The following is a 19,948-nucleotide window of genomic DNA, read 5'->3' as shown; positions in this document are numbered from 1 at the left end:
TACGTTCCTGCTCTGATTACCTTGTATTGGCATTATGTGTTCCCAGGTAGGTGCAGCGGAGGCGAGATACTGAGTAAAACACCCTTTACTCTGCTCCAACAATGTGCCTCAATCCCAGATTCAGAAGAGCAGCCCCAACTGACATTTTAATTTCCCATATCAACCACTCTTGCACCTTCTCTTAGTGAAGTTGTCAAATTCTGGGAAACTTTGTGCTGTGCTTATTAAGAACTTGGTTGATAATGCAGAAACTCATTTTGTGTATAACCCTTATGGCCAGCAGAGAACAAGAAACAAAAGACTTGAATTGTATCAGTCTGGACTGGATATTAGCCCAGGTCTCCGAGGCAAAGCATACTCTAATTACAATCTACTTAGAAAAAAATCAGTGAGTTGACCTTGCTGTATTTTAACTTAATGGCCCAGAAATTCGGGTCTCCACGGGTGAGTACGCATGGGGTACTCGCCCATAAGCCCAATGGAAGTGCCGGTTTCGTGCATGCACTGCGCATGCGCGGGAAACCGGCACTTCCGTTCCCCTGAAAGAAGGGGTTGAGAGGTGGATCGTGTGCGCAGGAGAGGCAGTGCGTGCGCATCAAACTTAGGCTTTTTTTGCAGGTATTCCCGGGAGGGTAAGTCTCCAGGAGTTGCACTTTTAAAAAGCAGGCGCAAGGCCTGCTTTTTACAAGGCAAGTGGTGAATTAATTAAAATTAAAACATTTTTTCCACAGGTTTATTATTTTTAAATACTTTAAAGAAAGGTAAGTTTATTTTTAGCCCAGTTAGAAAATGTAATTAATTTTTTCAAAAATTTAAATTATTGTTTAAAATAGTTATTTCATTTAATTTATAGTTTATTTTTAAAATGTGATTTAAAAAAAAAAAAAAAAAATGATTTGAGGTTTTAGTGATGTTTTGGGGCTTATAATATTTATAGGTTTGGCAGGTCTTCCTGTCAAACTTATGAATGAAGCATTCCCTGCTACCATTGGCTCTCCATGGCCCACGTGATCCCAGGGGACGCATCGAACTAACTGCGCCCGTGGGATACGCAAGCACTGTGCGCCGGCAGTTGGAGGAGGCCCAGGATCGGAATCCCACGTGGGCCCACAGCTCAACGGCCGGCACGCAAGGTAAGTGCAGGTCGGAGGCTTGCACCCGCGGGAAGCCTCCGACCCGAATTTCTGGGCCAATTGGTTTTCAGTTGACGGTGAGATCAAAGAAATCAATCCAGTTATCTTCAATTGATAGTCCAGATAATGTCAGCTTTAGCTCAGTGGTAGCTCTCACCTGAGTCAGGAGTTTGTGGGTTCAAGCCTCACTCCAGAGACTTGACACTCCAGTGTAGTACTGAGGGACTGCTGCACTGTCAGAAGTGCTGCCTTTCAGATGAGATGTTAAACTGAAGCCCCATCTGCCCTCTTGGGTATATATAAAAGATCCTATGGCACTATTTTGAAGAAGAGCAGTGAAGTTCTCCCCTGTTTCTAGGCCAGTATTTAACCCTCAACCCACATCACTAAAAAAACAAATAATCTGGTCATTATAACATTGCTGTTTGTGGGAGCTTGCTGTGTGCAAATTGGCTGCTGTGTTTCTTACGTTACAACAGTGACTATACATCAAAATTGCTGTATTGTCTGTAAAGCGCTTTGGGACATCCTGAGGTTGTGAACGGCGCTATATAAATGCAAGTCTTTCTTTGCACTGTCTTCTATGGAAAGTTCAGTTTCTAGTAAATCCTTCTGTTACTTCTGATTCTAGGATATTGAAGATTTCTTAAAATCATCAGATTAAACTATTGTCAGCATGGCCTAGTACTCGACACCTTTAAGTGTTTTCTATCTTTGATGTTGAAGAATTAAAAAAGGCCCCATATTATTCATTTATAGTTGCATTTAAATACCTAAAGTGCTAAGAATGACTTAAACAAAATGCAATAATGTCCTGTTTTGAGAGGGAGTGAAGTGGTAAGGACTTGGGTCTAGGTACGATACAAACCCACATCTCTTCACTCCCTTTCAAATTAGGATATCTGGAGCACAAAATTACAAGTTCAGTTAGCAGGAATAGATTAGACATGACTTGCAGGTCTGAATTGATTGGACCAAGAGCAAGGATACCAGCCACAATTCCATCGGTGGCATAGTGGTTAGCACTGTTGCCTCACAGCGCCAGGGACCCGGGTTCGAATCCGGCCTTGGGTGACTGTCTGTGTGGAGTTTGCACATTCTCCCCGTGTTTGCGTGGGTTTCCTCCGGGTGCTCCGGTTTCCTCCCACAGTCCAAAGATGTGCGGGTTAGGATGATTGGCTATGATAAATTGACCCTTAGTGTTAGGGGGATTAAATACGTGGGGTTACGGGGATAGGGTGGGATATGTGTTGGTGTAGGGGTTACGGGGATCGGGTGGGATATGTGTCGGTGCAGGCTCGATGGGCCGAAATGGCCTCTATCTGCACTGTGGGGTTTCTGTGATTACTGTGAATTACTGTAAGATTTGCAAAATTTCCATATTTCCCCAAAGGTTATTATTAATAAAAGGGACCCTGCATGGACATTTTAAAAAAAGGGTACCCAAAGATGGCGTCCGCACCTCGTGGCCAAAAGCCTGCAAGATTTTAAAAGCTTGGACTCTGTGGCACAAGCAGCTTTTGGGGAAATTGAAACCTAAAGTGCAGTTTCTGTGAAGAAGGACTTTGTATTTTGAAAAGCAGACAGCAGGACTTTGAATATGCATTAAGCCAAATCGTAGACAGACCAAAACCAGTTAGGCCTATACTTGAGGCCATCAAGTTGTTTGCATAAATAATCAGAAACAGCTTAAGGAAGCCATCGAGGCTGGACAGGCCGATTAAAATGCATTAATAACAATACAGCTCAGACATCAGGCCAGTAGGTGCGATCACCGGCCATCTAAAAACAGTTAGTTTAAATTGCTACAATTATTTAAACTAGCCCGCCAAGATTGGGACAGTGAACTAACCTGATTTGGCGCGCAGATAAGGGCCATCCGAAGGGGTATAACTGAAGGCCCCGGGTAGCAATCTCTCTCTCTTTGCTCTGCTGCTCTTCTCCTGCTCCCCACCCTCGTGGCTGCTGCTCTTCCCCCGTCCCGGGCTTACCGCCTGGCCACTGCCCGTGCCTTTCCCCATCCCCTCAGGCACGCCCGGCATTGCACCAGGCGGACGCGGACAAACCAGGCCAGGCGAGGCGGGACGAGAAGAGGTGAGGAGGCGAGACAAATTGGGAAGACAAATTTGGAAAGACGATTGAAGAAACGCTTCGAATAATCGGGCCTTCAATCCAGCTGACCTGTGAGTATCTTCATGCAAACTCCAACTGCCGCCCGAGGAAGAGGAACCATCATCCCTGCGAGGTAAAGTACCCAAGCAAAAACTTTAACCTTGGGGTACTTGTACCTGGACGACGCCCTTGCAGCGCCCCGAGACCACGCGACGACGGCAGGCCCCGGAGAGCACAAAGAGCGAACCCCAAGCCCCACCGTTGTTTGAATTCAGCAGATTTTGGATTGGTGAGCATGAATTCTGGCCCCTCATAGCTTAATCTGGTTAGGTATAGGGGTGGGATAAGGATAAGGGGATTGTTAACATAGTTGTTTTCCCTCGATATGCCGTGTGTTCCCCATTCCCTGTATAAGTATATAGTTATTTGTATTTGCCTGTAATTTTATACTAGTAACTGCTCATAAGATTGTGTTAATTTCTTTTTCAATAAAATCTTGGTTTTGCTTACATCCAAACCACCTGTCTACTCGAGTCTTTTCTGTATCGCCGCCTGTACCCAAGTCCGGTGCCTAGAACCCAGGGGCGTGGGAGCGATTCGAACCGCTCACAAACAGTCAGAGGCATAACTGACTGGGCGCATGCGCCACCCCCACCACCCCCTACAGAACCTTGTAAAATACATTTTAGAAATGTGACAAATGGTTTTTAGATGGCCGGTGATCGCACCTACTGGCCTGATGTCTGAGCTGTATTGTTAATGCATTTGTATTGTCTTCTGCGATCAGAGCTATATTGATGAGCTGAAAGTCTCCTCTACCTTTCAGCTGCAGGGGACCTATGCAAAATGAATTTTTAGTTGTTGAGAATCCATAGGACAAAATTGCCTATAATTTGCCACCCTTGACATTTGAAGAGACAGCATCACTCAGAGCTGGTGTAGGAAGTGGGAAATATCACAAAGGTAGAGGTGTTCTTCTGACATTGAGAAAAACATATTGTTGAAAGAGAATAAGGATGCTTTACTCTGCAACCTGGGAATGCTTGATACTAGCAATGATAACCTAAAGTGTAAAAGTTCTTCCATTCTTTAGCACTGAGTGCCTCACCTAGATGAACACAAAATTTTATCCAAAAAAGAAATGTTTTTTTTTAGATTCTTTTCATGTATGCATGTTGATATGTGTATATATGTGTAAATATATATGTATCTCTCTTTATTTATATTATATATGATATATTATATATGATATATTGATAAGTCTAGATCTTTCTGATGGTCCTGCTGCTTATATGCACTAGCCTTTGTCACCATACCTGCTATCCATATATCCATTTAACTACCTAAAGTACGAAGAATAATTTAAACAAAATGCAATAATGTCCTGTTTTGAGAGGGACTATAGTGGTATGGACTTGGTTCTAGGTGGGATGCAAACCCACATCGCTTCACTCCCTTTGGATGGGCAGTGGAGTGGGGCTCCAGGAATGTTGGGACCATTGAATGAAAAGTTGTTTATACTGGAGACATTTCAAATGATTGGTATTGATCTTGTATCTTCAGATTTAATATAACAACTTTTTCAGTTGCATGTGTAAGTCGATTTGATGTGTAGTCTCTTTTCTTCAATCTAGAATTATTGGACGCTTTGAAACCTGAGTTTGTGGCTCCCTTGGTAGTTTGGTTATGTCATGAAAGTTGCCAAGAGAATGGCAGCTTATTTGAGGTAGGATGTACATCTCCATTTACACCAGATTTTGATTTATCTTTGTTTTCTTTTTTATACTGGAATAGCTGAATTTTGTATTTCTGTTTTTTCCTTTCATTCAGGTGGGGGCTGGCTGGATTGGCAAATGTAAGTGCTTCCTTGTAATAAGTTATGCCATATTCTTCTTGCTGTAACTAGGTAATATGCAGTTCATTTATTTATGAAAACTGCAAAACTAATAGGAATTAAGAGTGAAAGATGATTTACAAACTAGAAAGATCAAAGAAAGAGAACAAAAATGGCCTGGGGTACTGTACTCTTCAAGTTATGACTTTTTTTCATGATTTCAATTTAAACTGTAGTGCCATTTCTCAGAAATAACCAAAGCAGCAGATTTTGCATTTTAAAAAAAAATTAGAGTTCTCTGTTTAGTGTGTTTTAATTTAGACAGATGGCTTTAATTATGCTGTACCATTCTCGTTTTAGGCTATTTGTGCACATTAGATCTTTGCTTTTTATTAAATTTATTATCAATTGTTATTAAAAGTGACTGAGTAGTAATTTGATTTGGTGACTAGAAATTGTACTGCCCGTTAACTCTTTAAATGCTATATTCCACTGGCGTCCTTTGCGTAAATGCTTTGTATGAAGGTTCTTGATAAAGAAAAGTCTTCAAAATATAGTGTGGAAAATATGGATATACAAAAGAATTGTAAACAAATAGCTAAAGGTTTATAATTATTTTTAAATTTTAAAATCCTAGGCTAGTTCTTAAAATTCCAATTCTGGAACTAGTATCCTTGTTTTTTTGGTACATTGCTTTATCATTTTTAGTGGTATTTGTATATACCCTGTATTACATAGAAATCGCAGCACAGAAAAAGGCCATTCGACCCAACTGGTCTATGCTGTGTTTATGCTTCACACACGCCTCCTCCCACCCTACATCATTTAACCCTGTTATATATTACTGATTTCCTGTGGTATTGCTTGCAGGCAAAAGTGCAATTGAAATTTGTGTGTCTCTTTTTATGGAACTGTAGGAACGGAGGTTCCTAGCGAAAAGACTGAGTTCAACTCAGGCAATTAAAACAAAGAACTTTAATGGAACAAAACTAGTTTAAACTGGTTTTGACTGGAAACTGCTGGAACACGTTGATAGTAGGTCTGTTCTCTCTGGAGACTCCACGAGGACTGCAGGGCTGGACCATTGGATGATGTCATCATGTTCTTCCCGCCATTTGGGGGGTCACGTGACTAACGGCATGACGTCATCGCGTTAAAACCGCGCTGTAAAGGTAACTAGACATAGTACAGTTAAACAGAGTAATTAAAGGTACAGACACAGGTTATAACTACAATGCTGTTAAAGGAATTATGTACAACTGCTCTGAGTCCTTTGGTGGCTCCGCCACATGTGCCCCCCCAGAATTGTCTTTAACAGAAAACGTGAGCCGAGGAGGCGGTCTGTCCGATCGACTTCGATAGCCAGGCAGAGGAAGTTGATGACCGGTGGTTGAGCTAGCTGGCGACTGTGGCTGAGCTGGTGCGGCGGGTGTAGTTGAACTGGCGGGCGGATTCGGTCGAAGCGGCACTGTGGTTGCGGGCGGGCGGCCACGTTTTGGTGGCTGAGCGATGACGATTGGGCTGTCTAAGTTCAAATGAGCCGGCTTCAGACGGTCCACCGAAATGTGATCTGGTTTACCGCCGACGTCGACAGCAAAAGACTTATCTCCTGGTTTGATAACTCGGAAGGGACCAGTGTAAGGAGGCTTGAGCGGGTCCTGGTGAGCATCATGACGGATGAAGACTTATTTGGCGCTCTTCAGCTCCACCGGTGCGTGGGAATTCTGCAGGCCGTGGTTGGAAGTAGGCACCGGGACGAAACACTTGGCTGCTTCCTGGTGGCAGACGAGCTGCTGAGAGGCGGACCATGGCTCCGTGGAAGAAGGAAGAAAATCACCAGGAACTCGGAGTGGCTGGCCGTAAACTAACTCCGCTGAAGAAGATTGGAGATCGTCCTTGGATGCCGTGCGAAGACCTAACAGGACCCAAGGAAGCCTGTCTACCCATCCTGCACCTTGAAGACTGGCCCGTAAGGCGGCTTTGAGCAACCTGTGGAATCGCTCGCACAGGCCGTTCGTCTGTGGATGATAGGCGGTGGTGCGATGAAGTTTGGCACCGAGCCCCTGAGCTACAGCGTTCCAAAACTCCAAGGTAAACTGTGGCCCGCGATCGGAGGAGATGTCTGCTGGTACGCCGAACCGAGCGACCCAGCAGGAGATGAAGGCTCCAGCGACGTCCGCCGAGGTGGTGGAAACCAAAGGAATTGCCTCTGGCCACCTGGTGGTGCGGTCCACCACGGTGAGATGAGATGAGTAAAACCACGGGAAGGTGGCAGCGGCCCAACGAGGTCCACGTGCACGTGGTCAAAACGATGCTCCGGAACAATGAACGGAGCTATTGCTGCCTTGACATGTCGCTGGACTTTGGCCTTCTGGCAGACCACGCAGGTGTTGGCCCAGTCCCGGACGTCCAGGTGCATACCTTTCCAGACGAACTTTGTTGACATAAGACGCTGTGAAGTCTGCATACCCGGGTGCGACAACCAGTGTATCGCGTCGAAAACCGTCCAGCGCCACGCGACTGGTACGATGGGTCGAGGAACACCCATGGAGACATCGCAAAGGAGCGTTGTGCCCGCGGCCTGAAAGCTGACGTCGGCCAATTGAAAACTCGACGGGACGGATCTGTACGCTTGAACCTCTGGGTCCGATATCTGATCCTCAGCCATGCGAGCGTAATCAATACCGAGATGAACTGCCTGGACCGTCGCGTGGGAGAGACAATCCGCCACGAGGTTGTCCTTACCAGACACATGTTGAATGTCCGTCGTGAACTCTGAAATGTACGTCGGGTGACGTTGCTGACGAGCCGACCACGGAGCTGTGGTCTTCGACATTGCGACGGTAAGCGGCTTGTGGTCGTCAAAAGCCGTGAAGGGACATCCCTCTAACAAAAACCTGAAATGGCCGATGGCCAGGAAAAGTGCCAGTAGCTCCCGGTCAAATGTGCTGTATTTTCTTTTGTTTTTTCTCAGCTGACGGCTGAAAAACACCAGTGGTTGCCACGTGCCATTGACCCATTGCTCTTGCACTGCCCCGATGGCATAGTCGGATGCGTCCGTAGTAAGGGCAATGGTGGCGCCTGGAAGAGGGTGCGCCAACATGGTTGCATCAGCCAAGGCCCTCTTGGTGTTCCCGAAAGCCTGGTCCATTTCGATTGTCCAGCCGACTGTGTCTTTGCCAGATTTGCCCTTGAGGGCCTCGTACAAAGGTTGCATAAGTAGAGCCGCCTTGGGGACGAAACGGTGGTAGAAATTTACCATTCCCAGGAACTCCTGGCGAGCCCTGACGGTCTGTGGGCGCGGAAAAGACGTGACGGCTTCCACCTTCGTTCCTAGGGGGACGGCGCCATCCGAGGTGATGTGGTGTCCCAGAAAATCGATGGTTTGCAGGCCAAACTGGCACTTGGCTGGGTTGATGATTGAGCCATGCTGGCTAAGGCGTGTGAAGAGAGTATGAAGATGCCCGATGTGCTCCTCCCCTCTAGCACTGGCGATGAGGATGTCGTCAAGATAGACGAAAATGAACAGGAGAGCACAGAGTCCATAAGCTGCTGGAAAGCTTGTGCTGCGTTCTTTAAACCGAATGGCATTCTCAGGAACTCGAAAAGCCCGAACGGTGTGATAACAGCTGTTTTTGGAATGTCCTGCGGATGAACGGGGACCTGATGATGCCCGCGGACGAGGTCGGCCTTAGAAAAATGGACTTTCCCGCCAAATGGGCTGAAAAATCTTGTATATGTGAGATCGGGTACCGATCGGGGGTGGTAGCTTCGTTCAGATGTCGGTAGTCACCGCAGGGGCGCCAACCGCCACTGGGCTTTGGCACGATGTGGAGCGGCGAAGACCAGGGACTATTTGATCGTCGAATAATTCCCAGCCGCTCCATTGTGTCAAACTCTGCCTTTGCCGCCGCGAGCTTGCTGGGTTCCAGCCTTCGGGCCCGTGCGTAAACCGGGGAGCCCGTTGTGGTGATATGGTGCTCCACACCATGCTTAGTGACCGAGGAAGAGAAAGTAGGTCTGGTGAGCTCCGGGAACTCCCTGAGGAGATGAGTGAATTTATCTGACGATGGGTACGCGCAGGCGACGGACCACGACACGGCAGTGCTGCGGTGGCAGGGGATCAAATTGAATGTGGCCACATTGATGAGACGGCAGTGCCGGACGTCGACGAGGAACCCGTTCGCACAAAGGAAATCCGCCCCCAGGATGGCCTGCTAGACTTCGGCTGTGACGAATTCCCAAAAGAAGCGCTGACCGCCGAAGCTCAGTTGGACCCGCCGCTTTCCGAAGATACGAATGACCGCACCATTAGCTGCCTCGAGGGGAAGGCCGTGGGCCCCGGTTTGGAGATCCAGCCTCGATGCGGGGAGGATACTGCATTGCGAGCCGGTGTCACAGAGAAAACGACGACCTGATAGGGAGTCTGTGATGTAAAGGAGCTTCCCTGAAGATCCAACGGACATAGCGGCCGCGGTGCGCCCTTTAGACCCGGTCCTCCTTCGCGAAAAATGCCGCAGGAGCTTGTTTTTTTGGGCCAAAAACTGCAGGGAGGACGGCAGCGTCTGGCTTTCGCGCCAAAATGGGCGTGGTAGCAGCACCAGCCCACCACCTGAGGAGCTGGAGTCGTGTCTTTGGGGGTTGAGTGCCTCGTGGCTGCGCAGCATTGTTGGGTTACCGTGAATATTTTGTCAGCTTCTGAGAGTTCAGCGCAGTCTGTGATCGCAGAGCTGGCTAAGGCAGTTTGTACCGGTTCTGGAAGCTGACAGAGGAACAGTTCTCTAAAGAGAAAACATTGCGGTTCGGCACCCAAAAGCGTGAGCATCTGGCTCATGAGCTCAGATGGTTTGGTGTCCCCGAGGCCGGGCATAGCGAGAAGTCTGCGAGCGCGCTCCGACTTCGAGAGGCCAAAGACCTGGAGCAACCGCGCCTTTAGAGTATCGTACTTGCCGTCATCCGGTGGGCTACCGAGGAGACTGACGATCCGCGAGGCTGTGGCACTGTCGAGGGCGGAGACCACGTAGTAATACCGGGTCGAACCCGCGACGATGTTACAAATTGCAAATTGAGCTTCAGCCTGAATAAACCAGGCGGCTGGCTGCTGCTCCCAGAATTGTGGCAGTTTCAGGGTCACGGCGTTCGTATCCATGACAAAATCTTCCACGAAAAAACGTTCGTAGAATTCGGGGTCACCAATGTAGGAACTGAGGTTCCTAGCGAAAAGACCGAGTTCAACTCAGGCAATTTAAACAAAGAACTTTAATGAAACAAAACTGGTTTAGACTGGAAACTGCTGGAACACGTTGATAGTAGGTCTGTTCTCTCTGGAGACTCCACGAGGACTGCAGGGCTGGACCGTTGGATGACGTCATCACGTCGTTCCTGCCATTGGGGGGGTCACGTGACTAACGGCATGACGTCATCACGTTAAAACCGCGCTTGAAAGGTAACTAGACATAGTACAGTTAAACAGAGTAATTAAAGGTACAGACACAGGTTATAACTGTAATGCTGTTAAAGGAATTATGTACAACTGCTCTGAGTCCTTTGGTGGCTCTGCCACAGAACTATATTTGTCACAATTTTTTTGTCTGTCTTCCACTTTTTCTGTATTCCTCTTTCTGTCTCTCTACCTGAGACCTCTCTTTTGTTTTCTACACCTGTCTGACTGTCAAATCTTCCTTCCCTCTGTCTCCTTTCTTTCAGTTATATTTCCTGTACTGTGTGCATGCTTGTCATGCATTTTGTGTCTCTGTCGGTCTTTACCTGTGCCATTTTTTTCTTTGTGTGCCAGTCTGTATTCCTAATTCATTCATACCGCAGGGGTTGAGAGCATAGAGGTTGAGCAAGCCAGGACTTCGGTGTTTGGTTATGCTTGAGGAGGAGGGGAGATTGGGTCCAGCAGAGCAAATGTCTTAATGCTCAATAATTTCAGGCAAACATTAAAATATTCCAATTATTCAGAGTTCAGTGCTAATAGAGAAATATTTGGAGTTTTAGTTTTTTCTATTCTCATTTCACAGAGATTGTATTAAAGGTTGTGTATCATGACCTAGCTGCACGGGAGAATTAAAAATAATTTTTTAAAAATGTAAATTTTCATTATGGTACTGTATAAGGTTTAAATACAAGTGGACACAGGTTTAAAAATTTGGAAGTTAGGAGTAAGAATAGAAATGTTTCACCCAAATGGTATTGGGGTTATGGTATAAATTGTTAGTATAAATAGTATGCCAGCAGACTGTATAAATAACAAAACCACCAATGGCTCGCATTTATATAGCTCCTTTTATGACAAAGCAGTACTAGGAGGACTTTGAGACGCTTGAAAGTTTTTCCAGGAGGGAGACTGGATTGTAGCAGATGGTAGCTAGGTGGGCTTGATCTCGGGATGGGCTTGTTTGATCCTAATGGCATTTTTTTGTTCCTATGCTTACTCTTATGCCTAAATTTATTATATGTAAGTGAATGGCCATTTAGTTTTTGCTGTTAGAGATTCTGTTTAGACTAAGGGGGGAAAAGTCGGTTGCTTTGCGCCTCACGTTAGCATCCTAAGAGGGTGCTAATGGGGTGCAAAGCAACTAGCGCCCAGGCACGGCGCTGTTTGCGCCAGTGTGTCTGTTCCATTGCTGACTGACATCACATGAGCTTCACCAGCACTGAGTTAGTGCCTCGCTCCTTGGTGTTAGCGCCTTAAGACAGGTGTGTAGTGCCTGATTTAGCGCTCCAATCACCTCCAGGGGCGATAGAAGCCGAGTTTGCCGTCGGAGGCAATAATTTGTGCCAGGCGCTAAACATTGCGCCCAGCCGATAATTGCGCCCCAAACGGGGTGATACCAAATTTCTCCCCTAATGGTTTAAACTAGTGCTTTTCATTTGTTTACATACCTATATAAAATATTTTCATGGCTGAATAGTTGAACAACTGTTGCCATAGTAAAAGATTGCAAAGAAAATAGTTTAAAAGTGCAAGGGCTGAAATTCAGTAGGTTGCGCCACCCGTTAGCGCCTTGAGGGCGCTAAGTGGGTCGCAAGCCAACTGGCGCCCGGGCGCGGCACTGTCCATGCCTCCCGCTAAATTCCGCGGGACGTTAGTGGTGGCGCTAACCGTTAGTGCTGCGCCGCTGCCGATGACTTCATCGGTGTGCGCAGCGCCCCACTGACGCCCCGGCCGCGTTACTTGGCAGCGCCCCCTGATTTACCCCCGGACGCTATGTCCGACAGGGTCAGGGTGACGTACCTGCGGCCGAGGAGGCGCAAAATAAAGGCGAGGTGCGGGGTGGCCATTTTTGTTGTTGGCCGCCTGCCAGCACCTGCCTGCGCTCCCGTCCCCGGCCTCGTAAACCCCCCCGCCGCCCCACCCCCCCCCCCCCCCCCCCCGGAAGTGCCGGGCTCTTTTGCCTGCACTCCCGATCCTCGGGGGCCCAGTTGGGCCCCAGATCGCGCTGCACAAGTCCCCTCCCCTTTAAGAAGGGGAGGAAGGCCTGCAATACCGCAGCGCAACACGCTGCGGCACGTAGCGCCATGATATTCACTCGCAGAGCCCCAAGAGGGATGCGGGGCGCCTCCAGTAGCGCCACGCTTCCCTTTGGGGCGCAACAACTCAATTTCCGGTGCGGGGGCGCGAATGTTGCGCCCTGGCGCCCCAAACGGGGCTATACTCAATTTCTCCCCCCAACGCTTTTAAATTATGATGGAAAATCTTGCTTCTGCATTTCAGTATGTGAGACGAGTTTGAAATGCAACATTTTTACTGTTAGTTGAATTTTGAAGGTATTTGCAGACTTTTGTTCCCAGTATTTTGCTTAAGCTGTGAAACTTTGCCTTTGTTTCTTCATTTATTACATCTGTACTATAGCGTCATCCTTCCCCACCTCTTTTCAAAAAGACTTTGGCATTTGCTCCAATGTAATTATGTTTGCTGCTAAGATTGACAATCCTACTGAGGTGGGACTGACTATTCATTCTGCTTCTGGTGCTTTCCTTAGTTTAAATTCATTGCAGTCACCATCTGTTGATCAATTTTTATTTGTTTGCATATCTAAACCATCACAGCTCTAAATGCTGTCACTGGGAAATGAGAATACAGAAAAGTAAACCTTAAATATGTCTCTATTAGCATTGATCTCTGAACAATTGCAAACTTTGTGTTTCACTGAAATTATTAAATATTAAGACATCAATATCCATACAAAAATGTTCAAGGTCTGTGGCGGTATCTTTTCTTTAAGGATACTGATATTAATCTATTGAGGGTATGTTACTTTTCAACCAAAGGCATACCCCGCTTTTTCTATTTTTTTCCTTTGTAACTGGGCCATGTGCCTGCCTGGCTGCTAAGGTAGATGGGCAGCTGGCTACCAATAATAATGTGCTTTATTGGCCTCTAGGAGGTGTGGCATCTGTTGAGTGGAGTTGTATATTTGTAATTTTATTATGTGTGCCCTTTTCGAGGGCAATTAGGGATGGGCAGTAAATGCTGGCCTCGTCAGCGTTGCTCACATCCCATAAACTAATAAAAAGACTCGCGCGCACCTGCATTTATATAATATGCACACCCGCATATATGTACATGGCATACATATATACACGCACACGCATGTGTCCCAAACTGAGCACCGTCAACAACACCTTCCATCACTTTGCTGATGATTGAGAGTAGGCTGATGGGGCGGTAATTGGCCGGATTTGATTTGTCATGCTTTTTGTGGACAGGACATAACTTTGCAATTTTCCACTTTGTTGGGTAGATGCCAGCATTGTAGCTGTACTGGAACAGCTTGGCTAGAGGCATGGCTAGTTCTGGAGCACAGGTTGTGGGATCGCTTAGCTCTGTCTATAGCATGCTGCATCTGCTGTTTAGCATGCATGTAGTCATGTGTTGTAGCTTCACCAGGTTGACACTTCATTTTTAGGTGTGTCTGGTGCTGTTCCTGGCATGCTATTCTGCACAGAAACATAGAAGATAGGAGCAGGACTAGGCCATTCGGCCCCTCGAACCTGTTCCGCCATTTAATGAGATCATGGCTGATCATCCAAATTCAGTACCCTGTCCCTGCTTTCTCCCCATATCCCTTGATCCCTTTAGCCTTAAGAAATATATCTAACTCCTTCTTGAATATATTTAATGAATTGGCTTCAACTGCATTGTGTGGTAGATAATTCCACAGATTCACCACTCTCTGGGTGAAGAAATTCCTCCTCATCTCAGTCCTAAATGGCTTACCCCTTATCTTTAGACTGTGACCCCTGGTTCTGGACTCCCCTGCTATCGGGAACATCCTTCCTGCATCTAGTCTGTCTAGTCCTGTTAGAATTTTATAAGTTTCAATGAGATCCCCTCTCATTCTTCTAAACTCTAGTGATTACAAGCCCAATCTCTCTTCATATGTCATTCCTGCCATCCCAGGTATCGGTCTGGTGAATCTTCGCTGCACTCCCTCCATGGCAAGAATATCCTCCCATCGATAAGGCGACCAAAACTGCACACAATACTCAAGGTGTGGTCTAGCCAAGGCCCTGTACAACTGCAGCAAGACATCCTTGCTCCTGTACTCGAATCCTCTTGCTATGAAGGCCAACATACCATTTGCCTTCTTAACCGCCTGCTGCACCTGCATGCTTACCTTCAGCGACTGGTGCACAAGGACACCCAGGTCTTGTTGCACTTCCCCTTCTCCCAATCTATTGCCATTCAGATAATCTGCCTTCCTGTTTTTGCCACCAAAGTGGATAACCTCGCATTTATCCACATTGCCCAATCACCCAACTTGTCCAAATCATACTGGAGTTTCGCTGCATCCTCCTCACAGCACAAACGCCCACCCAGCTTTGTGTCATCTGCAAACTTGGAGATATTATATCTAGTTCCCTCGTCTAGATCATTAATATACATTGTGAGGAATTGAGGCCCTAGCACCGATCTTTGTGGTACCCCACTTGTTACTGCCTGCCACTCGGAAAAAGACCTGCTTATTCCAACTCTTTGCTTCCTGTTTGCCAACCAGTTCTCTATCCAAGTCAGTACCTTCCCCCCCAATCCCATGTGCTTTAACTTTGCACGCTAATCTCTTATGCGAGACCTTATCGAAAGCCTTCTGAAAGTCCAAATACACCACATCCACTGGTTCTCCCTTGTCTATTCTACCAGTTACATCTTCAAAAAATTCCAGTAGATTAGTCAAGCATGATTTACCTTTTGTAAATCCATGTTGACTTTGTCCGATCCTGTCACTGTTTGCCAAGTGCACTGCTATTACATCTTTTATAATGGACTCTAGCATTTTCCCCACTACTGATGTCAGGCTTACCGGTCTATAATTCCCTGTTTTCTCTCTACCACCTTTTTTGAATAGTAGGGTTACATTAGCTACCCTGCAATCCATGGGAACTTTTCCAGAGTCTACCGAATTTTAGAAGATGACCAGCAATGCATCTACTATTTCTAGGGCCACTTCCTTAAGTGCCCTAAGATGTAGATTATCAGGCCCTGGGGATTTATTGGCCTTCAATCCCGTCAATTTCCCCACAAATACTGATTTCATTCAGTTCCTCCCTCTCATTAGATCTTATGTTCCCCGACATCTCTGGGAGGTTATTTGTGTCCTCCTCTGTGAAGACAGAACCAAAGTATGTATTTAATTGGTCGCCCATTTCTTTGTTCCCCATTATAAATTCCCCTGATTCTGACTGCAAGGGACCTACGCTTGACTTCACCAATCTTTTTCTCTTCACATATCTATAGAAGCTTTTACAGTCAGTTTTCATGTTTCCTGCAAGCTTACTCTCATACTCTATTTTCCCCCCTCTTAATTAATCTCTCTGTCTTCCTTTGCTGAATCCTAAACTGCTCCCAATCCTGAAGTTTGCTGCTTTTTCTGGCCAATTTATATGTCCTCTCCTTGGATCTTATGCTATCCCTAATTTCCCTTGTTAGCCACGGTTGAGTCAACTTTTTTGTTTTATTTTTATGCCAAACAGGGATGAACAAATTCTGTAGTTCATCCATGCGATCTTTAAATGTTTGCCATTGCCTATCCACCATCAGCCCTTTAAGTAACTTCCCCAATCCATCCTAGCCAACTCGTGCCTCATACCATCGTAGTTTCCTTTATTTAAATTCAGGACCCTAGTCTCTGAGTCAAATACTTTACTCTCCATCTTAATGAAGAATTCGATCATATTATGATCGCTCCGCCCAAGGGGCCTCGCACAACAAGATTTCTAATTAATCCTTTCTCATTACATAATACCCAGTCTAAGATGGCCTGATCTCTAGTTGGTTCCTCGACATATTGGTCTAGGAAGCCATCCGATATACACTCCAGGAATTTCTCCTCCACAGTATTGTTACTAATTTGGTTAGCCCAATCTATATGTAGATTAAAGTCACCCATGATGACTGCTGTGCCCTTATTGCACACATCTCTAATTTCCCATTTAATGCCATCCCCAACCTCAGCATTACTGTTTGGGGGTCTGTATACAACTCCCACTAACGTTTTCTGCCCCATGGTATTTCTCAGCTCTACCCATACAGATTCCACATCATCAGAGCTAATATCCTTCCTTACTATTGTGTTAATCCCTTCTTTAACCAGCAATGCTACCCCACCTCCTTTTCCTTTTTGCCTGTCTTTCCTGAATATTGAATACCCCTGGATGTTGAATTCCCAGCCCTGGTCACCCTGGAGCCATGTCTCCGTAATCCCAATTATATCATATCCGCTTACATCTATTTGCGCAGCTAATTCATCCACCTTATTACGAATGCTCCTCGCATTAAGACACAAAGCCTTCAGGCTTTTTTTTTTAACACTCTTAGACCTTTTAGAATTATTATTCACTGTGGCCATGTTTGATTTACACCCTTGCTTTCTCTGACTGCCACTTTTGGTTTTTCTCCTTCCTGTCTTTTGCTTCTATCCTTGCTTCCCTTTCCTCTGTCTCCCTGCACAGGTTCCCAACCCCCTGCCATTTTCGTTTAAACCCTCCCCATCAACATTAGCAAACACTCCCCGTAGGACATCGGTCCTGGTCCTGCCCAGGTGCAAACCGTCCAGTTTGTACTGGTCCCACCTCCCCCAGAACCGGTTCCAATGTCCCAGGAATTTGAATCCCTCCCCCTTGCACCATTCCTCTAGCCACGTATTCATCTGAAATATCCTTCTATTTCTACTCTGACTAGCACATGGCACTGGTAGCAATCCTGAGATTACTACCTTTTGAGGTCCTATTTTTTAATTTACCTCCAACTCCCTATATTCAGCTTTCAGGACCTCATCCCGGTTTTTACCTATATCGTTGGTACCTATATGCACCATGACAACTGGCTGTTCACCCGCCCCCCTCCAGAATGCCCTGCAGCCACTCCGAGACATCCTTGACCGTTGCACCAGGGAGGCAACATACCATCTCGTTTGTGGGCGCAGAAATGCCTATCTATTCCCCTTACAATAGAATCCTCTATCAATATAGCTCTCCTGTTCTTTTTCCTCCCGTCCTGTGCAGCAGAACCACCCATGGTGCCAGGAAGTTGGCGGCTGCTGCTGCCTTCCCCCGAAAAGCGATCTCCCTCAACAATATCTAAAGTTGTATATCTGTTTGAGAGGGGGATGGCCACAGGGGACCCCTGCACTACCTGTCTGCGCCTACTACTCTGCCTGGCGGTCAGCCATTCCCTTCCTGCCTGTGCAGCCTTTACCTGCAGTGTGAGCAACTGATTAAATGTGATACCCACGACGTCCTCAGCATCGTGAATGCTCCAGTGTGTATCCATTCGCAGCTCCAGCACCGCAATGCGGTCTGCCAGTAGCTGCAGCTGGATACACTTCCCGCTCACATGGTCGTCGGGGACACAGGAAGTGTTCCTGATTTCCCACATAGTGCAGGAGGAGCATGCCACAGGGCCGAGCTGTGCTGCCATGACTTACCCTTTAATTAATTTAAATTAAATCAAATCAGTGCCACTAATTGCACTCCTCTTTGAACCAGTCCCCTGGTTTGGTGGTAATGGTAGAGTGGGATATGCTGGGCCATGAGGTTACAGATTGTGGTGGAATACAATTCTGCTGTTGCTGATAGCCCACAGTGCTTCATGGATGCCCAGTTTTGAGCTGCTAGTTCTGTTCTGAATCTATCCCATTTAGCATGGTGGTAGTGGCACACAACACGGTGGAGGGTGTCCTCAGTGTGAAGATGGGACGTCATCTCCACAAGGACTATGCGGTGGTCACTGCTACTAATACTGTCATGGACAGGTGCATCTATGACAGATAGACTGGTGAGGATGAGGTCAAGTAGGTTATTCCCCTTGTGTTGGTGTTCTCTCCATCTGCTGTGTGTGCGTGCGTGTGTATATATGTATGCAAATTATAAGTGTAAGCATATATGTATGTGTGTCAAATTTACATTTGAATTTGTTACCTCTTGGTGGTGCTGTAGGTCAAGATTTCTACAATATGTGCATTTTGTAGCATCTATTTTACATGCTAGATGGGATTCGTCATTTGATTTATCCAGAATAGTAGGTGAGGCATGAGATAAATGCAACTGTATTTTCAGATTATTTTGTTAAATCAGCATTAAAAGCAGGAGCTTTCTAACATGTAATATATTTTCTGATGAAGTACCTTGACGAGGTGAACATTTTAAAAGGACAGGGAGGGAGAGCTAACTTGTGCTTGATAGTAAATTACTATTCTCAGTATTTGGCATGTTATTAATCACTTGCTGGAATGTGTGATCACTAACATAAATTTACAAAGACCAGAATAGCATCTGCTTCACCATGGATTTAATTGAGTTGGAGGGCAGTTTGGAATTGGATGCTGAAGGCAGAAAATGTGTGTGAAAATTAGATTTTTGTCGAATATAAGATACTTTTATAACAAATGATAAAATAATGACATAATCTAAGACTGTTAATCCAGCTATTTTTTGATCAATCCATATCTATTTGTAGAATAGGGTTGATATGTTACCTTTTTTCCCCCCATGTAATATCTTTGCAGTACATATGAACTTTTGATCCAGTATTGGGGCAGTCCAAATCTATAGGACAATAAGACATAAAAATAAGACTTTTTTATTACACATTAGCAGTAAAATGTGAAGACCATTAAAAATCAGTTACAGTTCACATCTCTGGAACTTGAGCTATTTGAGGTCTAGATCCTGTCTGAACAATCTGCTAGTTTTTTACTTGCAGTAGATGCTTAAAAAATATCTGGTTTATATGCTTCATCTTTTCCTAATACCAGGACCTCTGTTTTAAAATAAAGATTTTAAAATAAATTATTTTATTGCATCTTTGTTATGGCACCACTGGAGACTGTATATTTTATTTGAAAGAAGTATAACATTTTGGGGGAAAAAATCTTGCCAAAAAATGAAGTTGGAAATAATTCTTGAATAGAAAAGGCACTGCTGCACAGTATCTTTGGCTTTCAAGATCAGGCATTCAGAATTGAAAGAGCTGATGTTATGTCTGTCAAGACTACCGTGCTACCGAATAGGGATAGTCTTTTCTCTTCCCCAACTCTCCTCTTCTGACCACCCAAACCACCCGCCCCCCCCCCCCCCCAAAAAAAAAAACCAGCACACTTCCGCGGACTACACTTGTAACAATATTTGAAAATCCATTTTTTGCAGTTTTCTTGATGATGCTTGTTCATGGAATAGAAAAATATATATTTTTGGTGCTCAACATGGTTTGATCACACGATTCGGGTAATTACACTTTGGATAAGCAGTGACACTGAATTTAAGCTAATGTACACAAGCCACTTTCAGTACAGTTGACTGCATGATTTCCCTTTTCTATTCAAATAGTGGGCTGGACCAGGTACTGATGTATTTGCTCAGGGGG

At 45.7% G+C, this 19,948-nt stretch overlaps 1 protein-coding gene across 2 annotated transcripts in view; it reads left to right on the top strand.

Moving 5' to 3' along the window:
* hsd17b4 (hydroxysteroid (17-beta) dehydrogenase 4) overlaps nt 1-19,948 on the top strand; it is a 235,015-nt gene that overhangs the window by 58,444 nt on the left and 156,623 nt on the right. For both annotated transcript variants that reach the window (XM_085986923.1, XM_085986934.1), the window contains exons 9-10: nt 4,880-4,971; nt 5,076-5,100. In XM_085986923.1, the coding sequence (XP_085843049.1) occupies nt 4,880-4,971; nt 5,076-5,100 (117 nt within the window). The remainder of the gene's footprint in view (nt 1-4,879; nt 4,972-5,075; nt 5,101-19,948) is intronic.

The sequence above is a fragment of the Somniosus microcephalus genome, chromosome 1, assembly GCF_052327205.1.
Source record: "Somniosus microcephalus isolate GS21.2 chromosome 1, FLI_Smic_1.0, whole genome shotgun sequence".
In the NCBI taxonomy this organism is placed as follows: Eukaryota; Metazoa; Chordata; class Chondrichthyes; order Squaliformes; family Somniosidae; genus Somniosus; species Somniosus microcephalus.
Note: the sequence above shows the minus strand (reverse complement) of the source record. Positions and strands in the feature narration are given on the sequence as shown.